We start from the raw sequence: 20,830 nt of genomic DNA, 5'->3' as shown, positions 1-20,830 counted from the left end.
GTCATCATGAATTATCAGTCGGACTGTTTTGTTGGGAATTTCAGTTTTGAAAAGCGTCTGGAATCCGCTTTTAAGGGCGGGGGTACTGTGATGATCGCTGCTGCAGCAGCTGTTGCTGGAAGTAGTAGTGCTGCAGCTCAGGCAGTTCTGATCTATTTCCATGCAAGCTGCATAGCTTTGTCTGTCTTTCCCTGCTGTCAGCTTGTGACTGATTATCATTCACCTGTGTGGGAATCTGCATGTCTGCTCCCATTGGATGACCTCAGTATAAAGATCTGCTTCCTGCAGGGTTTCCTTGGGTTTTCATAGCTTCAGTTTAAGCCCGTCTTGCTGTCGCTTCAGCCCCCGATCGTGTTTCTTGTTCTAAAGATACTTTGCTGGTTTTGCATCATATATTGGTTCATTGCCAATATATATGCATACCAGCACGTTTATTATGTTCCTTGTATTCGTGTTACGTTGATACATCAGTGTCGCTGATATATACGTACACGAACTGTTTATTTCCTGTGTTCAGTTAGTCAGTTTTCCAGCACGTTTTGGTAGTTTGCGCGTACCGTGAGCACCCGTGCTGAGCTAGTTATCCTGTTCCTGGTCCTGTTTGTGGATTGCGTTCATCTCTGCGAAGAGATAACGAATCCTTCTGAATCCTGTTCTGTTACTGTTTGTGGATTGCGTTCATCTCTGCGAAGAGATAGCGAATCCTTCTGAGTCCTGTTCCCTGTATTACTCCAGTCCTAGTCAGCGTTCCTGCTTATGTCATATATCGGTTCATTGCCGATATATACATATGTTAGTCAGACGTTACAAATAGTTTCATTGATAGCTGTAATTGTAATACGCTAGGAAAACATACTTATTGTATATTTATCTGTGTTACGTTCATCTATCTTGATCCTGCTGTTTCCTGACTGTCCTGTCCTGTCTTTGTGAGGCACGCCATCGCCGCAGCGCATTGGCTGCCTCATTCCAGTCTGTCTGGTTTTGGACGCTTGCTGTCGCTAAGTAGCCGCTAGCTAGCAAGCGTTCATTCTGTCTACCTGTCCTGATCTCCTCAGTTCTGGTTTGTGCGCTCAGCGCTACTTTGCGCTGAGACGTTATAACGAAAGCATTGTTTGTGGCTGTCAGATCTGCACCGGCTCTGTGCGCCACAATCTCCTATTGGAGTCAGTCCTCCCCTCCACTATACTAGGGATAGCCTGTTTCCTGGTGCTAGTGTGTGTACCTCCTCCACACCAGCTCATGCGTTGCATGCTGACTGTGGAGAATACACCACCAAGCCTTACACTGGTATTGCTTATAGGGAATGAAGATGGCAGCCTCTGCATTCCTCTCACTTCACGTTATACCAGTATACAACATCAGTCAGAGATTTACTGTTGTTTGTACACTGGTATACAGCCATTGCACGTTATACCAACTTAATATAAAGCAACTTAAAGAAACATGCACAGAGCCATAGAAATGTTCCAGCTGATAGAATTCATTAGCAGCCCTCACAATCCATCATGGAGTCTTTGTTCTAGCAATACACTGTATCATTTATGCTTGTTGATCACACTACACTGGAGGGGGAAACCCCACAGCCTGCTCATGACTTTTCGGTTTGGGTCTGCAAGAATGGATTTGCCCTTTCTGAGCTGTCATGCTGTCGGGAACACCTCCACAGAAATCCATCTCATAAATGTATCTCTTTCATAGTCATAAACAAACCTGACTCAGATCCTACTTATTTTTGATTACCCCATCTGTTCCAGTTAAGAGCTTATATAACTGATAAATGTAATCATGTTAAACATTAAATGTTAGTACAACCGCTAAAAACATTAAAAATGCCTTTGTACATTTGGTCAAGCAATCTCACAATTCTAGACAGAGTAGTCTGTAGGTTCTAGCGGCTTTGTAGTCTGTAGGTTCTACCTGCTTTGCGTACACGACCCTGCTTCTCTTTGTAGCCACTACAAGCTAATGTCACTTTAGCCTCTACTGGGGCCAAACCATGATAGATCACATTTAAGTCACTATTGCAAAATACTTTTAATGACGGCTTTAAGCAAACTTGCAAACGGAGACCTACTTTGGCCTTGATTCATAAAGCATTACCGCATGCGTTATCGCCCAAGCGGTAAATTACCGCATGGTATGTTGTTGATAGTGAATACATAAAATGTAACGCATGTTTTACTGCAATGTATGGCAGGTATGAATTAGAGGCATGAAATGTTTGCAAAGAGTTACATAATTATTTGTAGTTCAGTTTCAAAAGCTTTTTAGAGGTAACAGATAGGTGCACTGTAAAACCCATGCAGGAGTCAGCATGGCATCTCAAAGATTAACATACAGAGAAACAAACATCTGAGTATTCAAACTGTTAAATAAACACCAACAACATAGATAAAAATAATGTAGTATGGATGCAGAGGCGCGAGAAGGATAAAAATATCTAAAACGTTTAAAAGTGAGGAGGTAGTGGTGGACTTACCTCCTGCCTGAGGAAGCGGGGCAGCTGTGTGATGACGGAGGAAGCGTAGAGAGAGAGAGGTTCCCATAGTAACGGCGATACGTATCGCCGCTACAGGAAGCCGCTCTCTACGCTTCCTCCATCATCACACAACAGCCGCCGTAGGGCGAGCTGCTGCTAACTATTTACATGCCTGCACGGAGAGACGGAGAGGGGAAAATTAGAGGCCGCCGGTAAGATAATGGCAGCGGCGGTGGCGGCGGCGGCCGGGGGAGGGGAAACTACCTAACTACCTACCTACCAACACTGAGCACTATACTGGGGCACTATACTACCTATACTGAGCACTATGCTAGCTATACTGGGCACTATACTACCTATACTGAGCACTATGCTAACTATACTGGGGCACTATGCTAGCTATACTGAGCACTATGCTGGCTATACTGAGCTCTATACTGGCTATACTGAGCACTATACTGGCTATATTGAGCACTATACTGGCTATACTGGGGCACTATGCTAGCTATACTGAGCACTATACTAGCTATACTGAGCACTATACTAGCTATACTGAGCACTATACTAGCTATACTGAGCACTATACTAGCTGTACTGGGCACTATACTAGCTATACTGAGGCACTACCTACCCATACTGGGCACTATACTAGCTATACTGGGACACACTGGGGGGATCACGCGGCCAGCATTTCCTACCCCCGGCTTATATGAGGGTCAATAATTTTTTCCTGTTTTTTGTGGTAAAAGTGGGGGGGGGGGGGTCGGCTTACATGCGGGTCGGCTTGCTTGCGAGTATATACGGTACTCTTTTCACACACCTTCATTTACCAGTTCATACTACACTATATTGGGCTCTCGGTGTCCCTCTTTTTGTTTATAGATAAAAATACATATGGCTCAAGGTTGGTTTTCACTTCTTGCATTGAACTACATGTTAATTAGAAGACGCCTTAGAGGAGATCTAATTAACATGTATAAATACATTAGAGGGCAATATAATAGCTTGGCGGATGAGCTTTTTGTCCCTAGGCCTTCTCAAAGGACTAGAGGACATGAGCTGCGCATGGAGGAAAAACGTTTTAGCCATTTATTTAGGAAAGGGTTCTTTACAGTAAGAGTGGTTAAGATGTGGAATGCATTGCCACAGGAAGTCGTTATGGCAAACTCTATACCTGCATTTAAAGGGGGCTTAGATGCTTTCCTTGCGTTGAAAGACATCCATGGCTACAATTACTAGGTTATGCCTAATGATGTTGATCCAGGGATTTTATCTGATTGCCATCTGGAGTCAGGAAGGAATTTTTCCCATTTGGGGCTAATTGGACCATGCCTGGTGGGGTTTTTTTCGCCTTCCTCTGGATCAACAGGGGTATGTGGGGGACGGGCTGGAGTTGTACTTTGTACTGGTTGAACTCGATGGACGTATGTCTTTTTTCAACCAAAATAACTATGTAACTATGTAACTGAGTAAGTTACCAGACTAGGAGGTCAATGATTTCAGTAAGGGGGTTGAGGGAAACAGGCCGAGAAATGGTAAACGCAAAAGAACAAACAACTAAATCATTTCAAATCAGTAAGTCTCAGGGACTCATACAGTCTAAAAAAAAATGACACCAAATCTTTCAGAGGAAGCATAAGGAGAAGTGATTACAGAATGGAAAGCCTTAAAATGAGTGGAGCACATAGGCCAAACCCATGTTGCCCTGTTAGGAGACCCATAAGTCCCAGGTTTTATTGAAGTTAGGGAGTGTATCTCTAATGTTAGCCAAGATAAGTTCACTGAGCAGCATCACCTTATTCAATGTGTTAAAGACAGCTTCAGTGGAAAGATGATGTGACTTCCAATTAGCCGCAAGGTGTTGTTTAGTCAAAGCAGCGGCATGCTGATTATTTGTTGTATAGAAAACAGCTGCACATACAAATGAGCATATCTGAACCTTATTATAAGTTAACTTAGTTACATAGTTAGTTTGGTTGAAAAAAGACCTCTGTCCATCAAGTTCAACCAGAAAAAAAAAACCAAGAAAAAAAAGCACCGCCCTGAACCCGTGTATATCCAGTAGATCCAACTTTGAACTTTCTGTTCAAAGAAGACCTTTCTTAAAGGAATACTGTAGGGGGGTCGGGGGAAAATAAGTTGAAGTTACCCGGGGCTTCTAATGGTCCCCCGCAGGCATCCTGTGCCAGCGCAGCCACTCACCGATGCCCCAGCCCCGCCTCCGGTTCACTTCTGGAATTTCAGACTTTAAAGTCTGAAAACCACTGCGCCTGCATTGCCATGTCCTCGCTTCCCCTGATGTCACCAGGAGAGCATGGCGCAGGCACAGACCATACTGGGCCTGCGCAGTACGCTCCTGGTGCCATCAGCGGGAGTGAGGACACGGCAACGCAGGCGCAGTGGTTTTCAGACTTTAAAGTCTGAAATTCCAGAAGTGAACCGGAGGCGGGGCCCGAGCATTGGGGAGTGGCTGCCCGGGCACAGGATGTCTGTGAGGGACCATTAGAAGCCCCGGGTAACTTCAACTCATTTTCCCCCGACCCCCCTACAGTACCCCTTTAAAATGATGCACTTAGAATTGGCAGTATTAGTAATACATCATACTAAAAATGAGAACCTGTGGGTCCCACAAGGGGTAGTACTGGGTCCATTTCTTTTTTTTATTATAACAGAATATTAATGACCTTGTAGATGCTGTAGAAAGTAATGTTAGTCATGTGCTACCAGAAGTTCCCACAGTATTGCCCCTCCCAGTTGTGACTATCTCCTGCCTTTTGGGCTTGTGTGTGTAGTCATACAAGTGCAGGCAGGAGATGTACATGGACACAAAAAGAGCCTCCAGGAGAGCAAGGCAGTCGGGACTGCAACCCAGAACCTCACAAGGAAATATAAACACATAGTTACATGCCTCCTTCTACGATTCCACATAGGGTTGCCAGGGTGCAACTGTGAAGGGGTGGGGGATAGTTGGGTAGGAGGAAGTTATTGGGGACCACCCTAAGGCAACTATGTTACATAGTTACTTATTTATTTGGGTTGAAAAAAGACATACGTCCATCGAGTTCAACCAGAAAATAAAGCACAACATCAGCCTGCTCCCTCATATATCCCTGTTGATCCAGAGGAAGACGTCAAACTCTTACAAGACATCCAATTAGCCCCAAAAGGGAAAACAATTCCTTCCCGACTCCAGATGGAAATCAGATAAAATCCCTGCATCGTCACCACTAGGAATTACCTAGTAATTATAGCCATGGATATCTTTCAACGCAAGGAAAGTATCTAAGCCCCCTTTAAATGCAGATATAGAATGTGTTACTTCTTGTAGCAATACAGTCCACATTTTAATCACTCCTACTGTAAAGAACCTGTTCCTACTTAAATAGCTTAAAGCCTAGGGACAAAAAGCTCATCTACCAAGCTTTTATATTGCCCTCTGCTGTATTTTTATATCTCAATTAGATCTCTTCTAAGACGTCTTTTCTCCAGACTAAATAAGCCCGGTTTGTGTAACCTTTCCTGGTAAGTGAGACATTCTGCCAAATACCAGCCCTGACAATCATTGGGACAGGCTACAAAACTAACCCAGAACTGAATCTGAGTACATGCTGTATAAAATGTCAAAACCTTCATGATAATTGACATAGAGGTGGGCTTGAAGTGGTTAAAACACATACTAGTTAAATAAGAATAGTTAAGGGTTACTATGTGTTACTGTACTGCTCTGTTCTTTGCGGTTATACCTAATAGATGCTCTGTAGATTGTTGCTTACAGTAGGGAATGTTTTATTATCAGACATTGGCAATAGGCAGTTCCAGTCTTGTTCTCATTCTGCTCACGCTGCATCCCCCGATGTGAAAGAAAACATTCTTAGCTGAGAAGATTCCCAAGGGCTTTCTGCGAAATCTCACCCAGTCTCAGCCGCTCCGCTGCAGTCTGCATAAGTTACCTGGAAAGACTTCCACTTCTAGTTATTTCTATCCGGCCAATGGTTCTGCAGGGGAACAAAAGGGACATTTATAGAAACTGCTATATTTTTTTTTCTATGCACAGCATGACACAGAGCAGCCATGACCTGTGATAGAAAAAGCACAGCGATGTTTGAACCAGTATAATGCACACTGCGCTGTACACTGCAATTCATATCAATCGCTGAACCTTTGTACTAAAGGAATCGCCCTTAACAAAGCATGTACATTTATACTAACATTGCAGCGCTGTAACATCCATGTACTCAGCTCAGGTATGGATTTCTGGCATTTGAAAGTCCATGCACGAGAGGCCGATTAGCTGAGACATGGGTTTCTGGTATGGAAGGTACATGCATGAGAGGCTGTTTAGCACAGACATAGGTTTCTGGCATAGACTGTACATCTATGAGAAGCTTCTCAGACATGGTTTTGTGGCATAGAAAGTACATGTATAAGAGTAAAATAGGTGGGAGGAGGTTCCCCAAACAATTGTGAACAGCTGGGTAGCAGTGTAAAATAAACAATCTTACCTCAGTAGAGGAAGGATATTAAGAAATATGCAATTTATTGGACACTTGTGCTGGTTTCACACCAGGACGTTGCGTTTTAGGGGACGTTAAGGTCGCATAACGTGCCCCTAACGCAACGCCTGGTGCTCTCTGATGTGGACGTCAGAGTGAGCTGCGTTGTGCAGCTCACTCTGGCGTCCGTGATGCGTACTCTTGGACGCATGCGGCATCACGTGGTCCCGCCCGGCCAATCGCCGCACAGAGCGGCCGCTCAAGTAAGTAAACACTGCACGTCACTGAGTGCAGTGAATATTAATTAGCCATGTGCCCGGCCGCTCTCCGCTCCTCCCCAACATTACTGAGCATGTGCAAGCAGTCTAACGCGGCTCTGCCGCGTGTAAAGTACTGCATGCAGTACGTTGTGTTATGGCGCAGCGTTACAATGTAACGCAACGTGGGCACTATGAACAGCCCATTGATTTTTCATTGCTGTGCGGTGGGGTGCGTTACAGGCTGCTCTAACGTGCGCCTGTAACGTCCCACTGTGAAACCAGCCTCACAGGACAATACTCACAAGGCACTCCAAGTCTGAGATGCTCAAGTTATAGACATAAACTGTATTTTTTGGCCTGAGGAAGAGGGAAAGGCCCGCAAAATGCATTGTCATACAGGTCTCTCCTCCCTTCCTCTTCAGTTTTCAAGTGCTGTGCAGCCAGCCAATCACCATGTGGCTTCATTCCCATGTCATGTAACAGATAAGGTTATTGGAGTGCACATGTAAGCTGAAGTGGACCTGTGTCGCTGTCAGGAGCAGATAATAGGCTCGATTCACAAAGCGGTGGTAACCCAGTTATAGACTTTAGGCGTGATAACCATTGCACCACGCTGGTGAAAAGCCAGTTTAGGCGTGATAAGTTTAGGCATGATAAGTTTAGATTGCGCGCAAAGTCCCGCACGCAAAGCAGCGCCATTAAACTCTATGCGAAGTGCACTAGACTTTGCTAGCGCAAATCTTTTGATCAGCTGTGCACTGCGGTGCTAACCCAGTTGGTGCTATAGTTATCACCCCTAAACTTATCACGCCTAAACTTATCATGCCTAAACTTATCACACCTAAACTTATCACACCTGGGGCTCGATTCACAAAGCGGTGCTAACCCAGTTAGAGACTTTAGGCATTATAACCATTGCACCACGCTGGTGAAAAGCCAGTTTACGCGTGATAAGTTTAGGTGTGATACGTTTAGGTGTGATACGTTTAGATAAGTTTAGATCGCTTGCAAAGTCCCACACACAAAGCAGCACCATTAAACTTTATGCAAAGTGCACCAGACTTTGCTGGCGCAAAACTTTTGATCAGCTGTGCACTGCGGTGCTAACCCAGTTGGCGCTTAAACTTATCATGCCTAAAGTTATCATGCCTAAAGTTATCATGCCTAAACTTATCACACCTAAACGTATCACACCTAGGGCCTGATTCACAAAGCGGTGATAACTCAGTTATCACGCCTAAAAGACTTTAGGCATGATAACCTTTGCACCACACTGGTGAAAAGCCAGTTTAGGCGTGATAAGTTTAGGTGTGATAAGTTTAGGTGTGATAAGTTTAGGCATGCTAAGTTTAGATAAGTGTAGATAGCGTGCAAAGTCCCGCACGCAAAACAGCGCCATTAAACTCTATGCGAAGTGCACCAGACTTTGCTAGCGCAAAACTTTTGATCAGCTGTGCACTGCGGTGCCAACGCAGTTGGTGCTTAAACTTATCATGCCTAAACTTATCACACCTAAACTTATCATGCCTAAACTTATCACACCTAAACTTATCATGCCTAAACTGAGTTTAGGCGTGATAAAGGGCTTTTCACCAGGGTGCTAACTGTTAGCACCGCTTTGTGAATCAGGCCCCTAAACTTATCATGCCTAAACTGAGTTTAGGCATGATAAAGGGCTTTTCACCAGCGTGCTAACTGTTAGCACCGCTTTGTGAATCAGGCCCCTAAACTTATCATGCCTAAACTGAGTTCAGGCGTGATAAAGGGCTTTTCACCAGCGTGCTGTTAGCACCGCTTTGTGAATCAGGCCCTTAGTATAACTCTCTGCTCCTCTGCCGCTCCGCATTGTACAAGAGGGCCCACCAGCACTTGCTACCAGGCCCCTCTGCAACTGCAGTGGTCGCAGGGGCTGTTCTTACACCCCTGTCCCCACCCGCACTTGCTCGGCTGGCACCATTCATCCACTATGGGGTACGGCGTCTCCTGGTCTATTCCTCCCACATTGCCCAGATTTGCCCTTTGTATACCTATGTGTGGGTTAAGAAACCTGGTCCCCACATGAACGCTTGCGGTCAAACTGTTGACAGTTTCTATGTTCACAGTTCTATGCACAAAAAAACATTCACACATTTTCACATGGGGTGTTTTTGTGGCCACCACGTGCATTTGAATGCGGAAAAACTTTCACACTGTTCCACAGTTGCTATTGTTAAAAACAGAGGTACCATGGTGTGTGTGACAACTTACATTAGATGTGAACAAGCTCAACACTGAAGCTGTAAAACATTAATAACTGTCATATTTCTGTGAAAAGACGAGAGATCTGCTTCATCTGGCATAATAAAAGTCTTTATTGAAGAATTGATGTGCTGGACATACAAATCAGCTAACGTGTATCGGAGCCTTATAATCGCTCCTTAGTCATAGCTAACTGTCATATTTCACCTAAGACGATAAAAGCTTCAATAACAATAATAAGATGGGTTTTGACTGCTCTCAGTAGCACTTTGTGCATTTCTGCTTGTGTATTATTGAATAAGCCTATTGCCCCTATTGGTTGGTGTGTTTTCACGGTGCTTTGGTGTCAGTTCACACAGCGTGAGCCCGACTCGTAGAGAAATCTCTTTCTTTGGTTGTCCTCATTCATTGCACATTGTATCCGAGCCCGTCTTAATCTCCACTCCCCTTTTCTTCCCCTTGTTAATTAATGTAATTGGCCTGTGACTGTGTGTTGGCAGATATCTCTGAGTGTCAACTAAGCACTGAGCAGCTGCGCTCCCATGCTGGTTGTCATTAGGGTCTCTGTACTCTATGTCAGCACTTAGAGGAGAGGAGGAGGAGTGTGAGGGCACGGTGCCCGGGCAATGCCATCATCTCCTCTGCTTGCATATTGCAGAGCCCAGCCAGCGGGCTTCTACTCCTTCTTTCATAGTTATTGGGAACTTTGCGCTGCTTATACCAGCAGTGCGCAGAGCATGCTATTACAATGTAGTGTTAATGTCATGTCATTTTCAAGCCTTCATTAGTTAATGCCATGGTTTGCTTTATTTTTTTACATGTAAATGAACATGAGTCATATATAATCCAAATCCATGTTATTTATTTCATGCATGTGATGTGCCAAGATGATTTATAGAAGAATTAATTAAGTCAGCTCTAATCTGCAAGCTAAAAAATTACTTATTTTTCAAAGATTTTAATAAAGTTGTGGGTGAGCCGTAAGATAGATCACTGCTATATCCTTCCTTATTACTGCCCATCAGAGCATATCGCAAAATAAAACGTCAGCTATTTATAAAAGTACATTTTGTGTAACCTCGCTGCAATGGGCAGAAATGTTTATCTTCCAGTGATGTCATTCACAAAGGTGGCGGCTCTAAGAGAATAAGTGAATGAGAGGAGCCGATGCCCGTCGAGCAGAGCTGAAGCTTCAGCCGCTCCTGCTTAGCTCTGTTGTTTGCGCTGAAGAGGGGTGGGGTGTCTATCTGCAGAGGAGCGGTGTATGTAGGTGGGAGGTGTAGAAGGAGAGTGGTGGGTGGAGTATAGTTACCTCAGATCCTGAAGGCGGAGCTAGTAGTGAAGAGCATGATTTGTAGTCTGAGAGCGGTGGGCGGGCTGTACATTAGTGACAGGAGGCAGGAAAGGCCATGCTAAGGTGAGGTGGCGGAGCTGGCCTTGCCCAGGGAGAAGAATCAGGACCAGAAGCCGCAAATATAAGCATCCAAGTGATACTTAATGAAGAGTCAATGGGGAGGAGTAAGAGCCGGCTCTTAAAATGGAGCTCCCATCACTATTATCTTCCTGCTTCTGCCCCCCATTGATTTGCATGGGTCACATGATGTAGGAAATGCCACGTGACCTGACCAACCAATGAGAGAAGCAGGAAAGTATACTCCACTCTCACTGAAAGTGACGACTGCGACTAGGATCTGAGGGTTAAAGTGTACATGAGGTGACATGATGGAATAAACGTGTATATACAGTGCCAAACATATAAATAACTAGGCCATGTTTCTTTTTTTATTATGCTGCCTTAAAGAGTTAACCTTCAGGCGTGCAAGTGACAGTTTGTCTTTTGACGGACCCTTGTCAGATTATAGCGTAACCCTCACTGATAAGCGATTACAGACAAACTTTTTCCTATAGGGGATGTAAAGGGGATACGTCAGTAGTTCATGTATTTTAGTTCTGGGATACTTAACAGACTGTGATTGAGCAGAGACAATAAAACTAGGGATGGTCGGAAATGCCCATTTCTGATTCCGCAGAAATTCCAATGTCTGCCAATGCCAATATTTCCAATTTTCCATTCTTTAATTTCTAATTTTCCACTTTCCAAATTTTCGAGGAGTATATTTCCAGTCCTTTTTTGGATCACTGTAATAAAAAAAAAAACGGAAAAATGTAAAAGTCTTGTGATTGGTCTACAATTACCGCGGTGATCCACTTTTTTGCAAAAAAATTCTGCTCACTCTTATTGGTCCAATGCTTCCGAGTTCTGTGATTGGGCTAAAATTACAGAGTTGTGATAAATCGTATATTCGCAAAATTCCGTTTTCAGATTTCCATTTTCTATATTCTGCAGAATCCAAATGAGCTTTCCTAAATAAACCGTTAAATCTATTTAATTTTTTTTTTAATGGATACATTATCTCATCAGTTTATTTTTACCTTGGGTTCACTGTAACCGAGGCTCAGCCCCTGGAGTGGCAGAGCCACGTGATTGAAGCAGGTAATTTGGGCGAATTCGTGACCCGGATAAATGGGAGGAGCTGTAGGCGCCTATTTTAAAATATTGAATTATCGACTATGGGACACAGAATTTGCTGATAGATAGGAGGGTAAAGAAAGGAAATCACATACAACCAAATGCAGAAATTACTTATTCCCCAACCTAGAGAGCCCAGATTTGCAAAAGGAGGAGGTGTTTACAATTCAAAGGTTTTCAAAAAAAATATGAAAAAGGTTACCTAGTTTTTTGTTTTCTTTTTAAAGCAATGCACTTTGCCGAACTGTGGCAATATGGTAGCTATTGAAGAAGATTAAGTAGATTAAATATCCCACAGTAATGAACATATGCAGGCCCAGATTTACACCACAGGAGCCTATAGGCACAGATGTCCTGGCACCCTAGACTGCCCTCCACAAACCTGCAAACCCCCCGCCGAACTGCACCGCAAGTGTGCTGGCTGGTCCAGCTGTCACTTCTCCCTTACTTCCCTTGCCCATCATAGGTAGTTACAGGTGTCACTTAGCATTAGGTAGCCAGAAGTATCATTAGTATTAAGTAGCTAGAGGTGCCCCCAACTGAAGGGAAGGAGGGAGGGAGGATCTTGGGGAGGGGACTGAGCCACCTTTCATCATCAGGCACCTCTAGGCACGTGCCTACAGTGCCTTATGGTAAATCCGGCCCTAAACTTATGTATGGACTATTCTCAGTGTAGCCACACATGGAACTGAGAATGTAATGGGATGCATGTTAGCAGCTGTCTGGACTCTTTTGAATTCTTAGGCTAAGTTTAATCTTAGTAAATTACAGTAACTAACTTTAGTACACCTGCAGTAAAGGTAAGTTCTGATGGCCTGACAGATATCAGACCAGTGTTTGGCCAGCAACAGAGTAGAGACTAGCAAGCTGTTTCTCAATGAAGTACTTCACCTGTCTGGATGTGTGCCTGAAAACAATGCACCAACGCTAAGGAGAATCAGGGCTGGAACAGTATAGCCGTGGCCCTGACAAAACTGTCTGCAGGAACAAAGTGAGATAACTGTATGCAAAATGAAGAGTAGGGAGACAATTTTCGAATAGTATGCCAGACTGTGATTCTGCTTAAAGCAAACCTGAATTTAAAACAAACAACTTATGATATAATGATTTGTATTTGTAGTACGGATAATGAATAGAACATAAATATCAAAGAAAATCGTCTCATAATTTTATTTTGAGTTTTATAGCTTCTTTTTTTATAACATTAACATTGCATCATTCTGTCACAGTTGCAGTTTTAAAAACACACTCTATCTTCTTTAAGGCTACTTGCACACCAAGACGTTGCGTTAGGTGCCACGTTAAGGTCGCATAACGTGCACCTAACACAACGTATGGTGCTGCAAGAGCCAACGGTAGAGTGATCCGCGTTAGGCGGCTCTATTCTGATAAAGTCTCCCAGAGTGGCGCTGATTGGCTGGCGGGACCACGTGACGCGGAGCGAGACACTCCGCATCACGTGGTCCCGCCGGCCAATCACCGGCCGCCAGTGCAGTGAATATTAAGTAGCCATGTGCGCGGCTACTGTAGCTGGCTCTCCCCGCCTCCTCTCCGCCCCCTACTGCGCATGTGTAAACAGTCTAACGCGGCTATAGCCGCTGTAACGCCGTAGCATGCTGCACTTTCCGGGCAACGTACAGCGTTACATGTAACGCAACGTGGGCTGTGTGAACAGCCCACTTGAGTTACATTGCTGTGCATTGGGGGAGCGTTACAGGCGCACTAACGTGCGCCTGTAACGTCCCTGTGTGTAAGCAGCCTTAAGCTATAAAACAAAGCAGAATGAATGATTCTTTGAACCCTCCTGCAGGAGAACCTTATTTCAAGCTGTCTTTCACTATTTGTTGGTTATTTAAGTGCTTCAGGAAACAGGGCTGTATTCGACCCAGTTAGGTCAAATAGCTCAGAGAAGCTCTTTTGCTTAGATAACAAGTGAAATTGTTATCTCTCCCTGTGCTGGAAAACAATATTAGACTCTTTTCTTTGCTACTAATGTTTTATCTCTTAGCTGTGCTACACCTGCAATTCATTATCTCTTCAGTTTCGTTTCGCATCAGGTTTGATATAAAGCAGAATGCTTTCTCTACACAGTATATATTTCCATCCTCATCACCCAGTCTGTCCTTATTGCAGTAGTCTATGGAAAGAAACACCTATCTCTGTACATTTATTACTGGGATGTGTTTAAAATGTGTTTGACGTTTTCTTATTCACTTCCTCTGTTGATTGTTCTTTACAGACCAATGATGCCTTAGGAGCCACGTGGAACTGGCTGTATTTTATCCCTCTCATTATCATCGGATCTTTCTTTGTGCTCAATCTAGTTCTTGGTGTTCTGTCCGGGTAAGTGAAGCTTTATAATTGCTTTATCATAATGCTACTCTGAATAGCCATGTTGTTTTGCATCACTGCTGTGCATTATCCAATTGATCTGGAGCAAAGAGTGTATTGGTAAAGCCTTCTGCACATGTATGAGGACCGTACCCTTGCAGGGATTGGAACTCAATCCCTCGGACAAGTTCTGTACAGACTCATCGCTAGTCTGCAGGTTAGTGATTCGTTCTGTTGCTATTGTGGGGGGAGGAGCGTCAACAGTGTGGAGCACAACGGAGCGGCATAGAACAAGGAGAACAATGCCCTTGGCCTATACTCAAATGATCCGCCAATCTGATCTCTGCCTTATTAAGTACTGCTATACACATTCTAGGTTCTTTGCAGTGTTGGCTCTGACCAGCCACTTTAGCCAAGACCCTCTAGAACAGCTTTACTCAACCTTTTTACTCTGGGGAAACCCTGCAAAAAAATTTGGAATGTCAAGGAACCCCTGGAAATAATGTTTAGATCTCAAGGAACTCCTGCATTTATTTTGCAAGAGGTATAAAGTAGGCGTGGCTGTTTATTTCACTAGCTCTATTACAGTGTACCTCATTATTCTGTCACCTTATTCTAGTGGTTATTTTTTATTAATGCACTCATTATTATTCTTATTACCCCCAATTTAGTGCTTCTTTTTTACAGTACCCTCTATTATAGTGTTCTCTATCATTCCATCACCCACACGATAATGCCAAGGAACCCCTGCAGAGTACTCGGGGAACCCTGGTTGGGAAAGCCTATTTGTACAAGGCTTTGATCAGACTGATCAGACACTGATGATTAAGTACTGACAGCTGGACTGTAGCAGGTGCTAATTATCCGGGGGCAGTGTAGGTGGTAAGCAATTGCTCTAGTGCTGGCTTTGATATCAAGGTCGACTGTATACTTTTCTTTCCCTTAGGCCAAGTATGTTGGGGCTCCCCTTTCCATGTGCAGCAGCATATCCTACCATTCCATTTGCCACCCACTTTTCCATGTGTTACATCCATGCATGCAGCATCTCTCTTTCATGTACAGCTCCCTTGAGCATCAGCTTTCCCTTTTTCATGTGTTTCTTCTTATTTGCAGCTTTTTCTTTTGTACTCCTCTTTCATGTCCAGGTGCCTCCTTGGACTGTAGCCAGATAAAGTTGTGTTTTTTATTCACTATAATGTCATAAATAATACATTGTTATTATTTGTGTTATAGAAGATAATGTTGCTTGTATTTTTTTAATATGCTAAGGGGTCGATTCATAAAGCATTACCGCATGCGGTAATGCAGAAAACAGCTGACTTTACCGAGCACTTAGCAAAATGTCAATTGATAAAAGCAGTTAGCGCATTAAAAGCTGAAATTCCCGAGCAGTGCGGTAAATTACCGTCTTGTGCTGTAATTACCTCAACACATGTCAGTAAATGTCAATTCATGAAGATTAAAGCAGACGGTAATGGCACGAAGAATACCGTCTGCTTTGAAGTGGTGATAAGAGAGCAATAAGAGCTCGGGACTGTGTGATGTTAATGGAGACTTCTCCCCCCAGGCAGCAGTAGAGAAAGTGGAACAAACAAGGCTTCCCCTGAATACCTTAGGCTGTGTCTTTAACCTCTTGGGTTCCTGCTTTTGAGATATCTGTGTGCTGGAAGAGTCGCATATGTAAAGTTTCTTGAAGTTCTTCTAAGCTGTGTCAATTAAATAGATTGATAAGAAAGACTAATAGGCCTAGTGCACACCAGAGCGGTTCGGCTGCTTTTTGCGATCCGCTTGCGGGTGCGGATCCGCTTGGGTAATGTATTTCAATGGGCTGGTGCACACCAGAGCAGGAGGTGTTTTGCAGAGACGCATACTCCCGGGCTGCTGAAGATTTTGAAATGCGGATGCGTTTCTGCCTCAATGTTAAGTATAGGAAAAACGCAAACCGCTCTGAAAAACGGCACTTCAGAGCGGTTTGCCAGGCGTTTTTTGTTACAGTAGCTGTTTAGTAACAGCTTTACTGTAACAATACATGAAATCTACTACACCAAACACGCTTCACAAAACCGCAAAATGCTAGCTGAAACGCTAAAGAAAAGGAAGAAAAAGCGTCTCAAAATCTGCTAGCATTTTGCGGATCTGCTAGCGTTTTTTGATGTGCACCAGGCCATAGACAGATTCAGGGCAAGCAGAGGCAGTATAACATATATAGTAAAACAGATGCCTCTTTTATTGTAATGCTGTCTCTGCACGGAGAAATGTAACAACTCAGGCAGCTTCTCATGTTACCGCCAGTTTAGTTCGGTAAATCCCCACACTTCTATCGCAGCTGTAAAGATTTTTATGAATTAGCACACAAAAGTCTAAAATACCGAATGCGGTATTTTCCTGACAAGATTTTTTCACCGCACAGCCTTTTATGAATTGAACCCTTAGTGTTCCTGATCCCGATATGTCAATAATTGGTTGAATCTTGGTTCACACTATGCTGGAGTGGCAGAGAATCCATATAGTCCAGATATGCCGTACCGCTCTGGAGGTCTGTGGCATTGGCTGCTGGTGTGCCCATCCATGGGATGAATAGCGATGCATTCACGGTCTGAAAATTGAAAAATTGTGCTGATGGAGTATGTGCATTACAGAAACACAACAGAGCAACTTTCCTTTGGAAAGCATGAGTGCACTCCGCATGCCCCATTAGTCTGCTGTGGGCGCAAGCTTGTTTTTTAGACTCATTTTTTAACATTTGAATTTGAAAAACTAACAGAGATGGCTAAATTGGTAATTAACATGCTAAAAAATATTAGTGTGCTCAATGTGCAGTATTATTGACCCTACAGTATTTGTGACCTTAGACCAATTTGTTTTTCGGATTGATCATGAGCTGCAGCTTATACTTGGAGACCATGGCATCAGAGCACTTGAGAGGGATCTGAATTCATCCTTTGCCTGTTCTAGAACAGGAAAAGTGGGAGTGAGGTTTATTAACAGAGAATACTAAAAAATAGAAAATCTGTAGATCCAAACCAAATGAGTCAGCGTCCAGGAAAACTTAGCTGCATTTACAGCTTCACATAACGTGTAAGCCTGTCTGTCCCTGAAAATGTGTCTTCCACCACTCTCTGTCCCAGATGACATGCCCTGGGCTGCTGCCACATGCCACGCCGTCACGCCCTCACACTGGCACAGAGGGTGTGGCAGATGTTCTGGAACTACCTGGCATACCCACAAATAAACGCACAAAATAAGTAGGACGTGCACATAAAGGCCAACATCAGCCAGCATAAGAGGTCGAGGCACAGCCAGTAGAGAACAGTAAGGCCTAATTCTAATGCGCACATTGCTGTACTCATTTTGGCAACAGGTATAGTGTGCGATATGTAAGAATAAGAACATCAAACGTACAGGTGCTGTACAGTACTCTGGCATTCTCACTTACGGTATGCACAGGAGTGTATTGTGATTCCACACTGCTGCACGCATTTTAGGTCAAAGCTCAAAGCTGACCTGATCACTTTAGAATGTGCAGGGGTGTTTCTAGCCTTTTTGTCACTTCATGCAAGAAGTCATGTGTCAGTGTCACCCCCCCAAAACACACACACACACACACGAATATGTACCATGTGGTGCATAAGGTGGATGCTTAATACAAACAACCAGCCAATCCTGTCACATTTTGTTACACACCCCCTTCCTGTTCTTCCCCAGCTTAGTGTGTAAATGCAGAGTATAGCGCAGCAGAAGCTGTGCTCTCACCTCACTGCTGGAGTCCAGTGCTGTGCTTCTGCCTGACCACTTACCACTCACCCTAGTGCCTGGTATCTCCTATCACATGCAGCATGATTACATGCTACATGAGGAGAGTGAGGTTCCAGCACTAGAGGGAGCTGAAAATAGACAGGATGGTTGCACAGGCACAGCACTGGACTCCAGAGGGGAAGTTAGAGCACAGCTTCTGCTACACTATACTTTGCCTTTACACACTGGACGGACTAGGAAATGGCCGGATGGGGACTGTAACAGATAGTGGGACAAGGAGACAGAGGGAGGCACAAAGGGGGACAGAAGGAGGAACATTGGGACAGAGGGAGGCACAGAGGTACATACACAGAGCATCCACAAGGAAACTTAGGCAGGTGCCTAGGGCCTGGAGAGAGAAACTTTGCCAAAAAACGCTAGATGGCCACCAAGATGTCCATCCCTGGACGCACAGGGGGGCAGAGGTAGCACAGGGGAACTGAAAGTAGCACAAGGAGACAGAAGGAGACGCAAACACCCAGGGGTGGGGCTTATATGGGGTGGGGCTTAATTCAAGGCAGGGCTTAATCAGGGGCAGGAGGAGATTTTAAAAAAAATTCCGACGGAATTCCGTATACCTCGGAATTCCGCGGAACGGCTCAGGAATACCGTCGGAATAAAACGGTAGCAGAATTTCGGTAGTGGTGGTATGCGGAATTACCGCGGAATCGGAAATTGGCTATTCCGACCATGCCTGGTAGCCATACACTATTTAGATTAGTTAAACAATTATTATCTCCCTGATTAAATAAATAATAAACGGTGGGGCTGAATTGGTAATTGACCATGCCAAAAAATATTAGTGTCTTCAATGTACAGTTTATATATACCATAAGCCAGTGCCTTTTCAGTAAAGAGTCCTTGGGCAAACCTCCCTAACAATTCTACTGTCTACTGAGCAGTCCTCTATTGGCTGCAGCTCTCAAGCACTTTGAGTCCAAGAGGAGAAAAGCGCTATAATTCAAGGATTTGTATAGCGCTCTTCTCCTGTCGGACTGAAAGCGCTTGTGAGGCAGCCACTAGAGCGCACTCAGTGGGCAGTAGCAGTGTTAGGGAGTCTTGCCCAAGAACTCCTACTGAATAGCTGCTGGCTTACTGAAATGGGAAGAGCCACGTTTTGAACCCAGTTCTATGTCAGAGGGCAAAGCCCTTATCCAGCACACTATCCAGCCTCAGCTATACAAATGTTAGAATTATTATTATTGATGTTATTATTACCTGCATTCAATCTGCAGATAAAAAGTTATGCAAACACTGATAGCAGACTGCTTCGGCCCGTCTCCCCTTCCACCTCTGCCCACATCCATCTGTGGAAAGAATGTCCTCTCCAAATCAGTGTTTCCTTAATAAAACAATTGAACATCGATCAAGGCCTTCTTTTTTTTAAATAGATTTTTATAAACTTTTATGTTTTTATTAAATCTAATCTATAAAAAATATTGCACAGTGTATTCATACCATAAGGCTCCTTTACCGCATTAAAAAAAATATTGCTGGAGCTGGAGCATGACCGCTCCGAATTAAAGAATATCAATTACGGTACCTGGCTGTGATCTTTATGCTTCAGTGGTTTCTGGGCTACTGCCTCAGAAGGTATTCAAAGCAGAGGATTTGTACAACCGTCAGGCAACTGGCATTTTTACAAAAGATACACTCTCTTGGATTACTTTAGGCTTCACTTAAAGGGAATCTGAAGTGAAAATAAACTTATGATTTAATGACTTGGATGTGTAGTATAGCTAAGAAATAGAAAATTAGTAGCAGAGATATGAGTCTCATATTGTTTCCAGTAAAGGAAGAGTTAAACAATTTCATTTGTTATCTATGCAACAGAGCTTCTCTGAGCTATCTGACCAAGCTTGGTTGGCGACAGTGCTGTTTTCTGAAGCACTTATCTTAACCTGTCTCTCACTGTTTCTTGCTAATTTAAAGGGAACCTGTGCTGAGTAAAAGTATTTAAAATAAACACATGAGGTAACTTCAAATGAACATTACATAGTTACCTTGCTATCAGTTCCTCTCAGAAGCTCACCATTTTCTTCTGACAATGATCCCTTCCAGCTCTGAAAACATTTTGTCAGAACTGAAATATATCAGTTGCTGTCAGTTACAGCTGAGAGGAGAACTGATGTGTCCATATTTCCCTATGGCTCAAGTGGGCGATGTTACAGTTTAACAGTGTGCTGACCAGGAAGCTGTTATGGGGTAATAGCCATTTTCAAAATGGAGGACGGAGAATTCCATTGATCACAGTGGACAAACAGGATGCAGGAGAGGAAAAATAGATTGAGGAGTAGACTATGCGGGAGGTAAGTATGACTGTGTGGGCTGGATTCACAAAAGAGTGCTAACTGTTAGCACGGCTGTTTTCGCGTGAATTTTTGCATTTTCGATAACGTTTTATCGAATTTTACCACGAAATCGATATCGTTTGCGTGCAAAAACGTTATCGTTTAGCACGAAAAATCTCGATCGCGCGCAATGCGAAAATTCACGTGAAAACGGCCGTGCTAACAGTGAGCACTCTTTTGTGAATCAAGCCCTGTATGTTTATTTTGACTTTTAATTTTCAGTTCAGGTTTTCTTTAAGGTTTTACTGCAGGAAAGTTCAAAAGGTCATTAGCTCTGCTATGTTTCATAGTTTAAAATACAAAGTGCAGTTTGTAAACTGCAAATATTAGAGAATGATGCAATGTTATAA

General features: G+C 43.7%; 1 protein-coding gene across 3 annotated transcripts in view; it reads left to right on the top strand.

Moving 5' to 3' along the window:
• The window catches only part of CACNA1E (calcium voltage-gated channel subunit alpha1 E), a 396,969-nt gene that overhangs the window by 160,080 nt on the left and 216,059 nt on the right, over positions 1 to 20,830 (top strand). For all 3 annotated transcript variants that reach the window (XM_068239700.1, XM_068239701.1, XM_068239699.1), the window contains exon 6: positions 14,243 to 14,346. In XM_068239700.1, coding sequence (XP_068095801.1) covers positions 14,243 to 14,346 — 104 coding nt within the window. The remainder of the gene's footprint in view (positions 1 to 14,242; positions 14,347 to 20,830) is intronic.

The sequence above is a fragment of the Hyperolius riggenbachi genome, chromosome 6, assembly GCF_040937935.1.
Source record: "Hyperolius riggenbachi isolate aHypRig1 chromosome 6, aHypRig1.pri, whole genome shotgun sequence".
Classification (NCBI taxonomy): Eukaryota; Metazoa; Chordata; class Amphibia; order Anura; family Hyperoliidae; genus Hyperolius; species Hyperolius riggenbachi.
The sequence above is the reverse complement of the archived record's forward strand: the minus strand, read 5'-3'. Positions and strand labels throughout refer to the sequence as shown.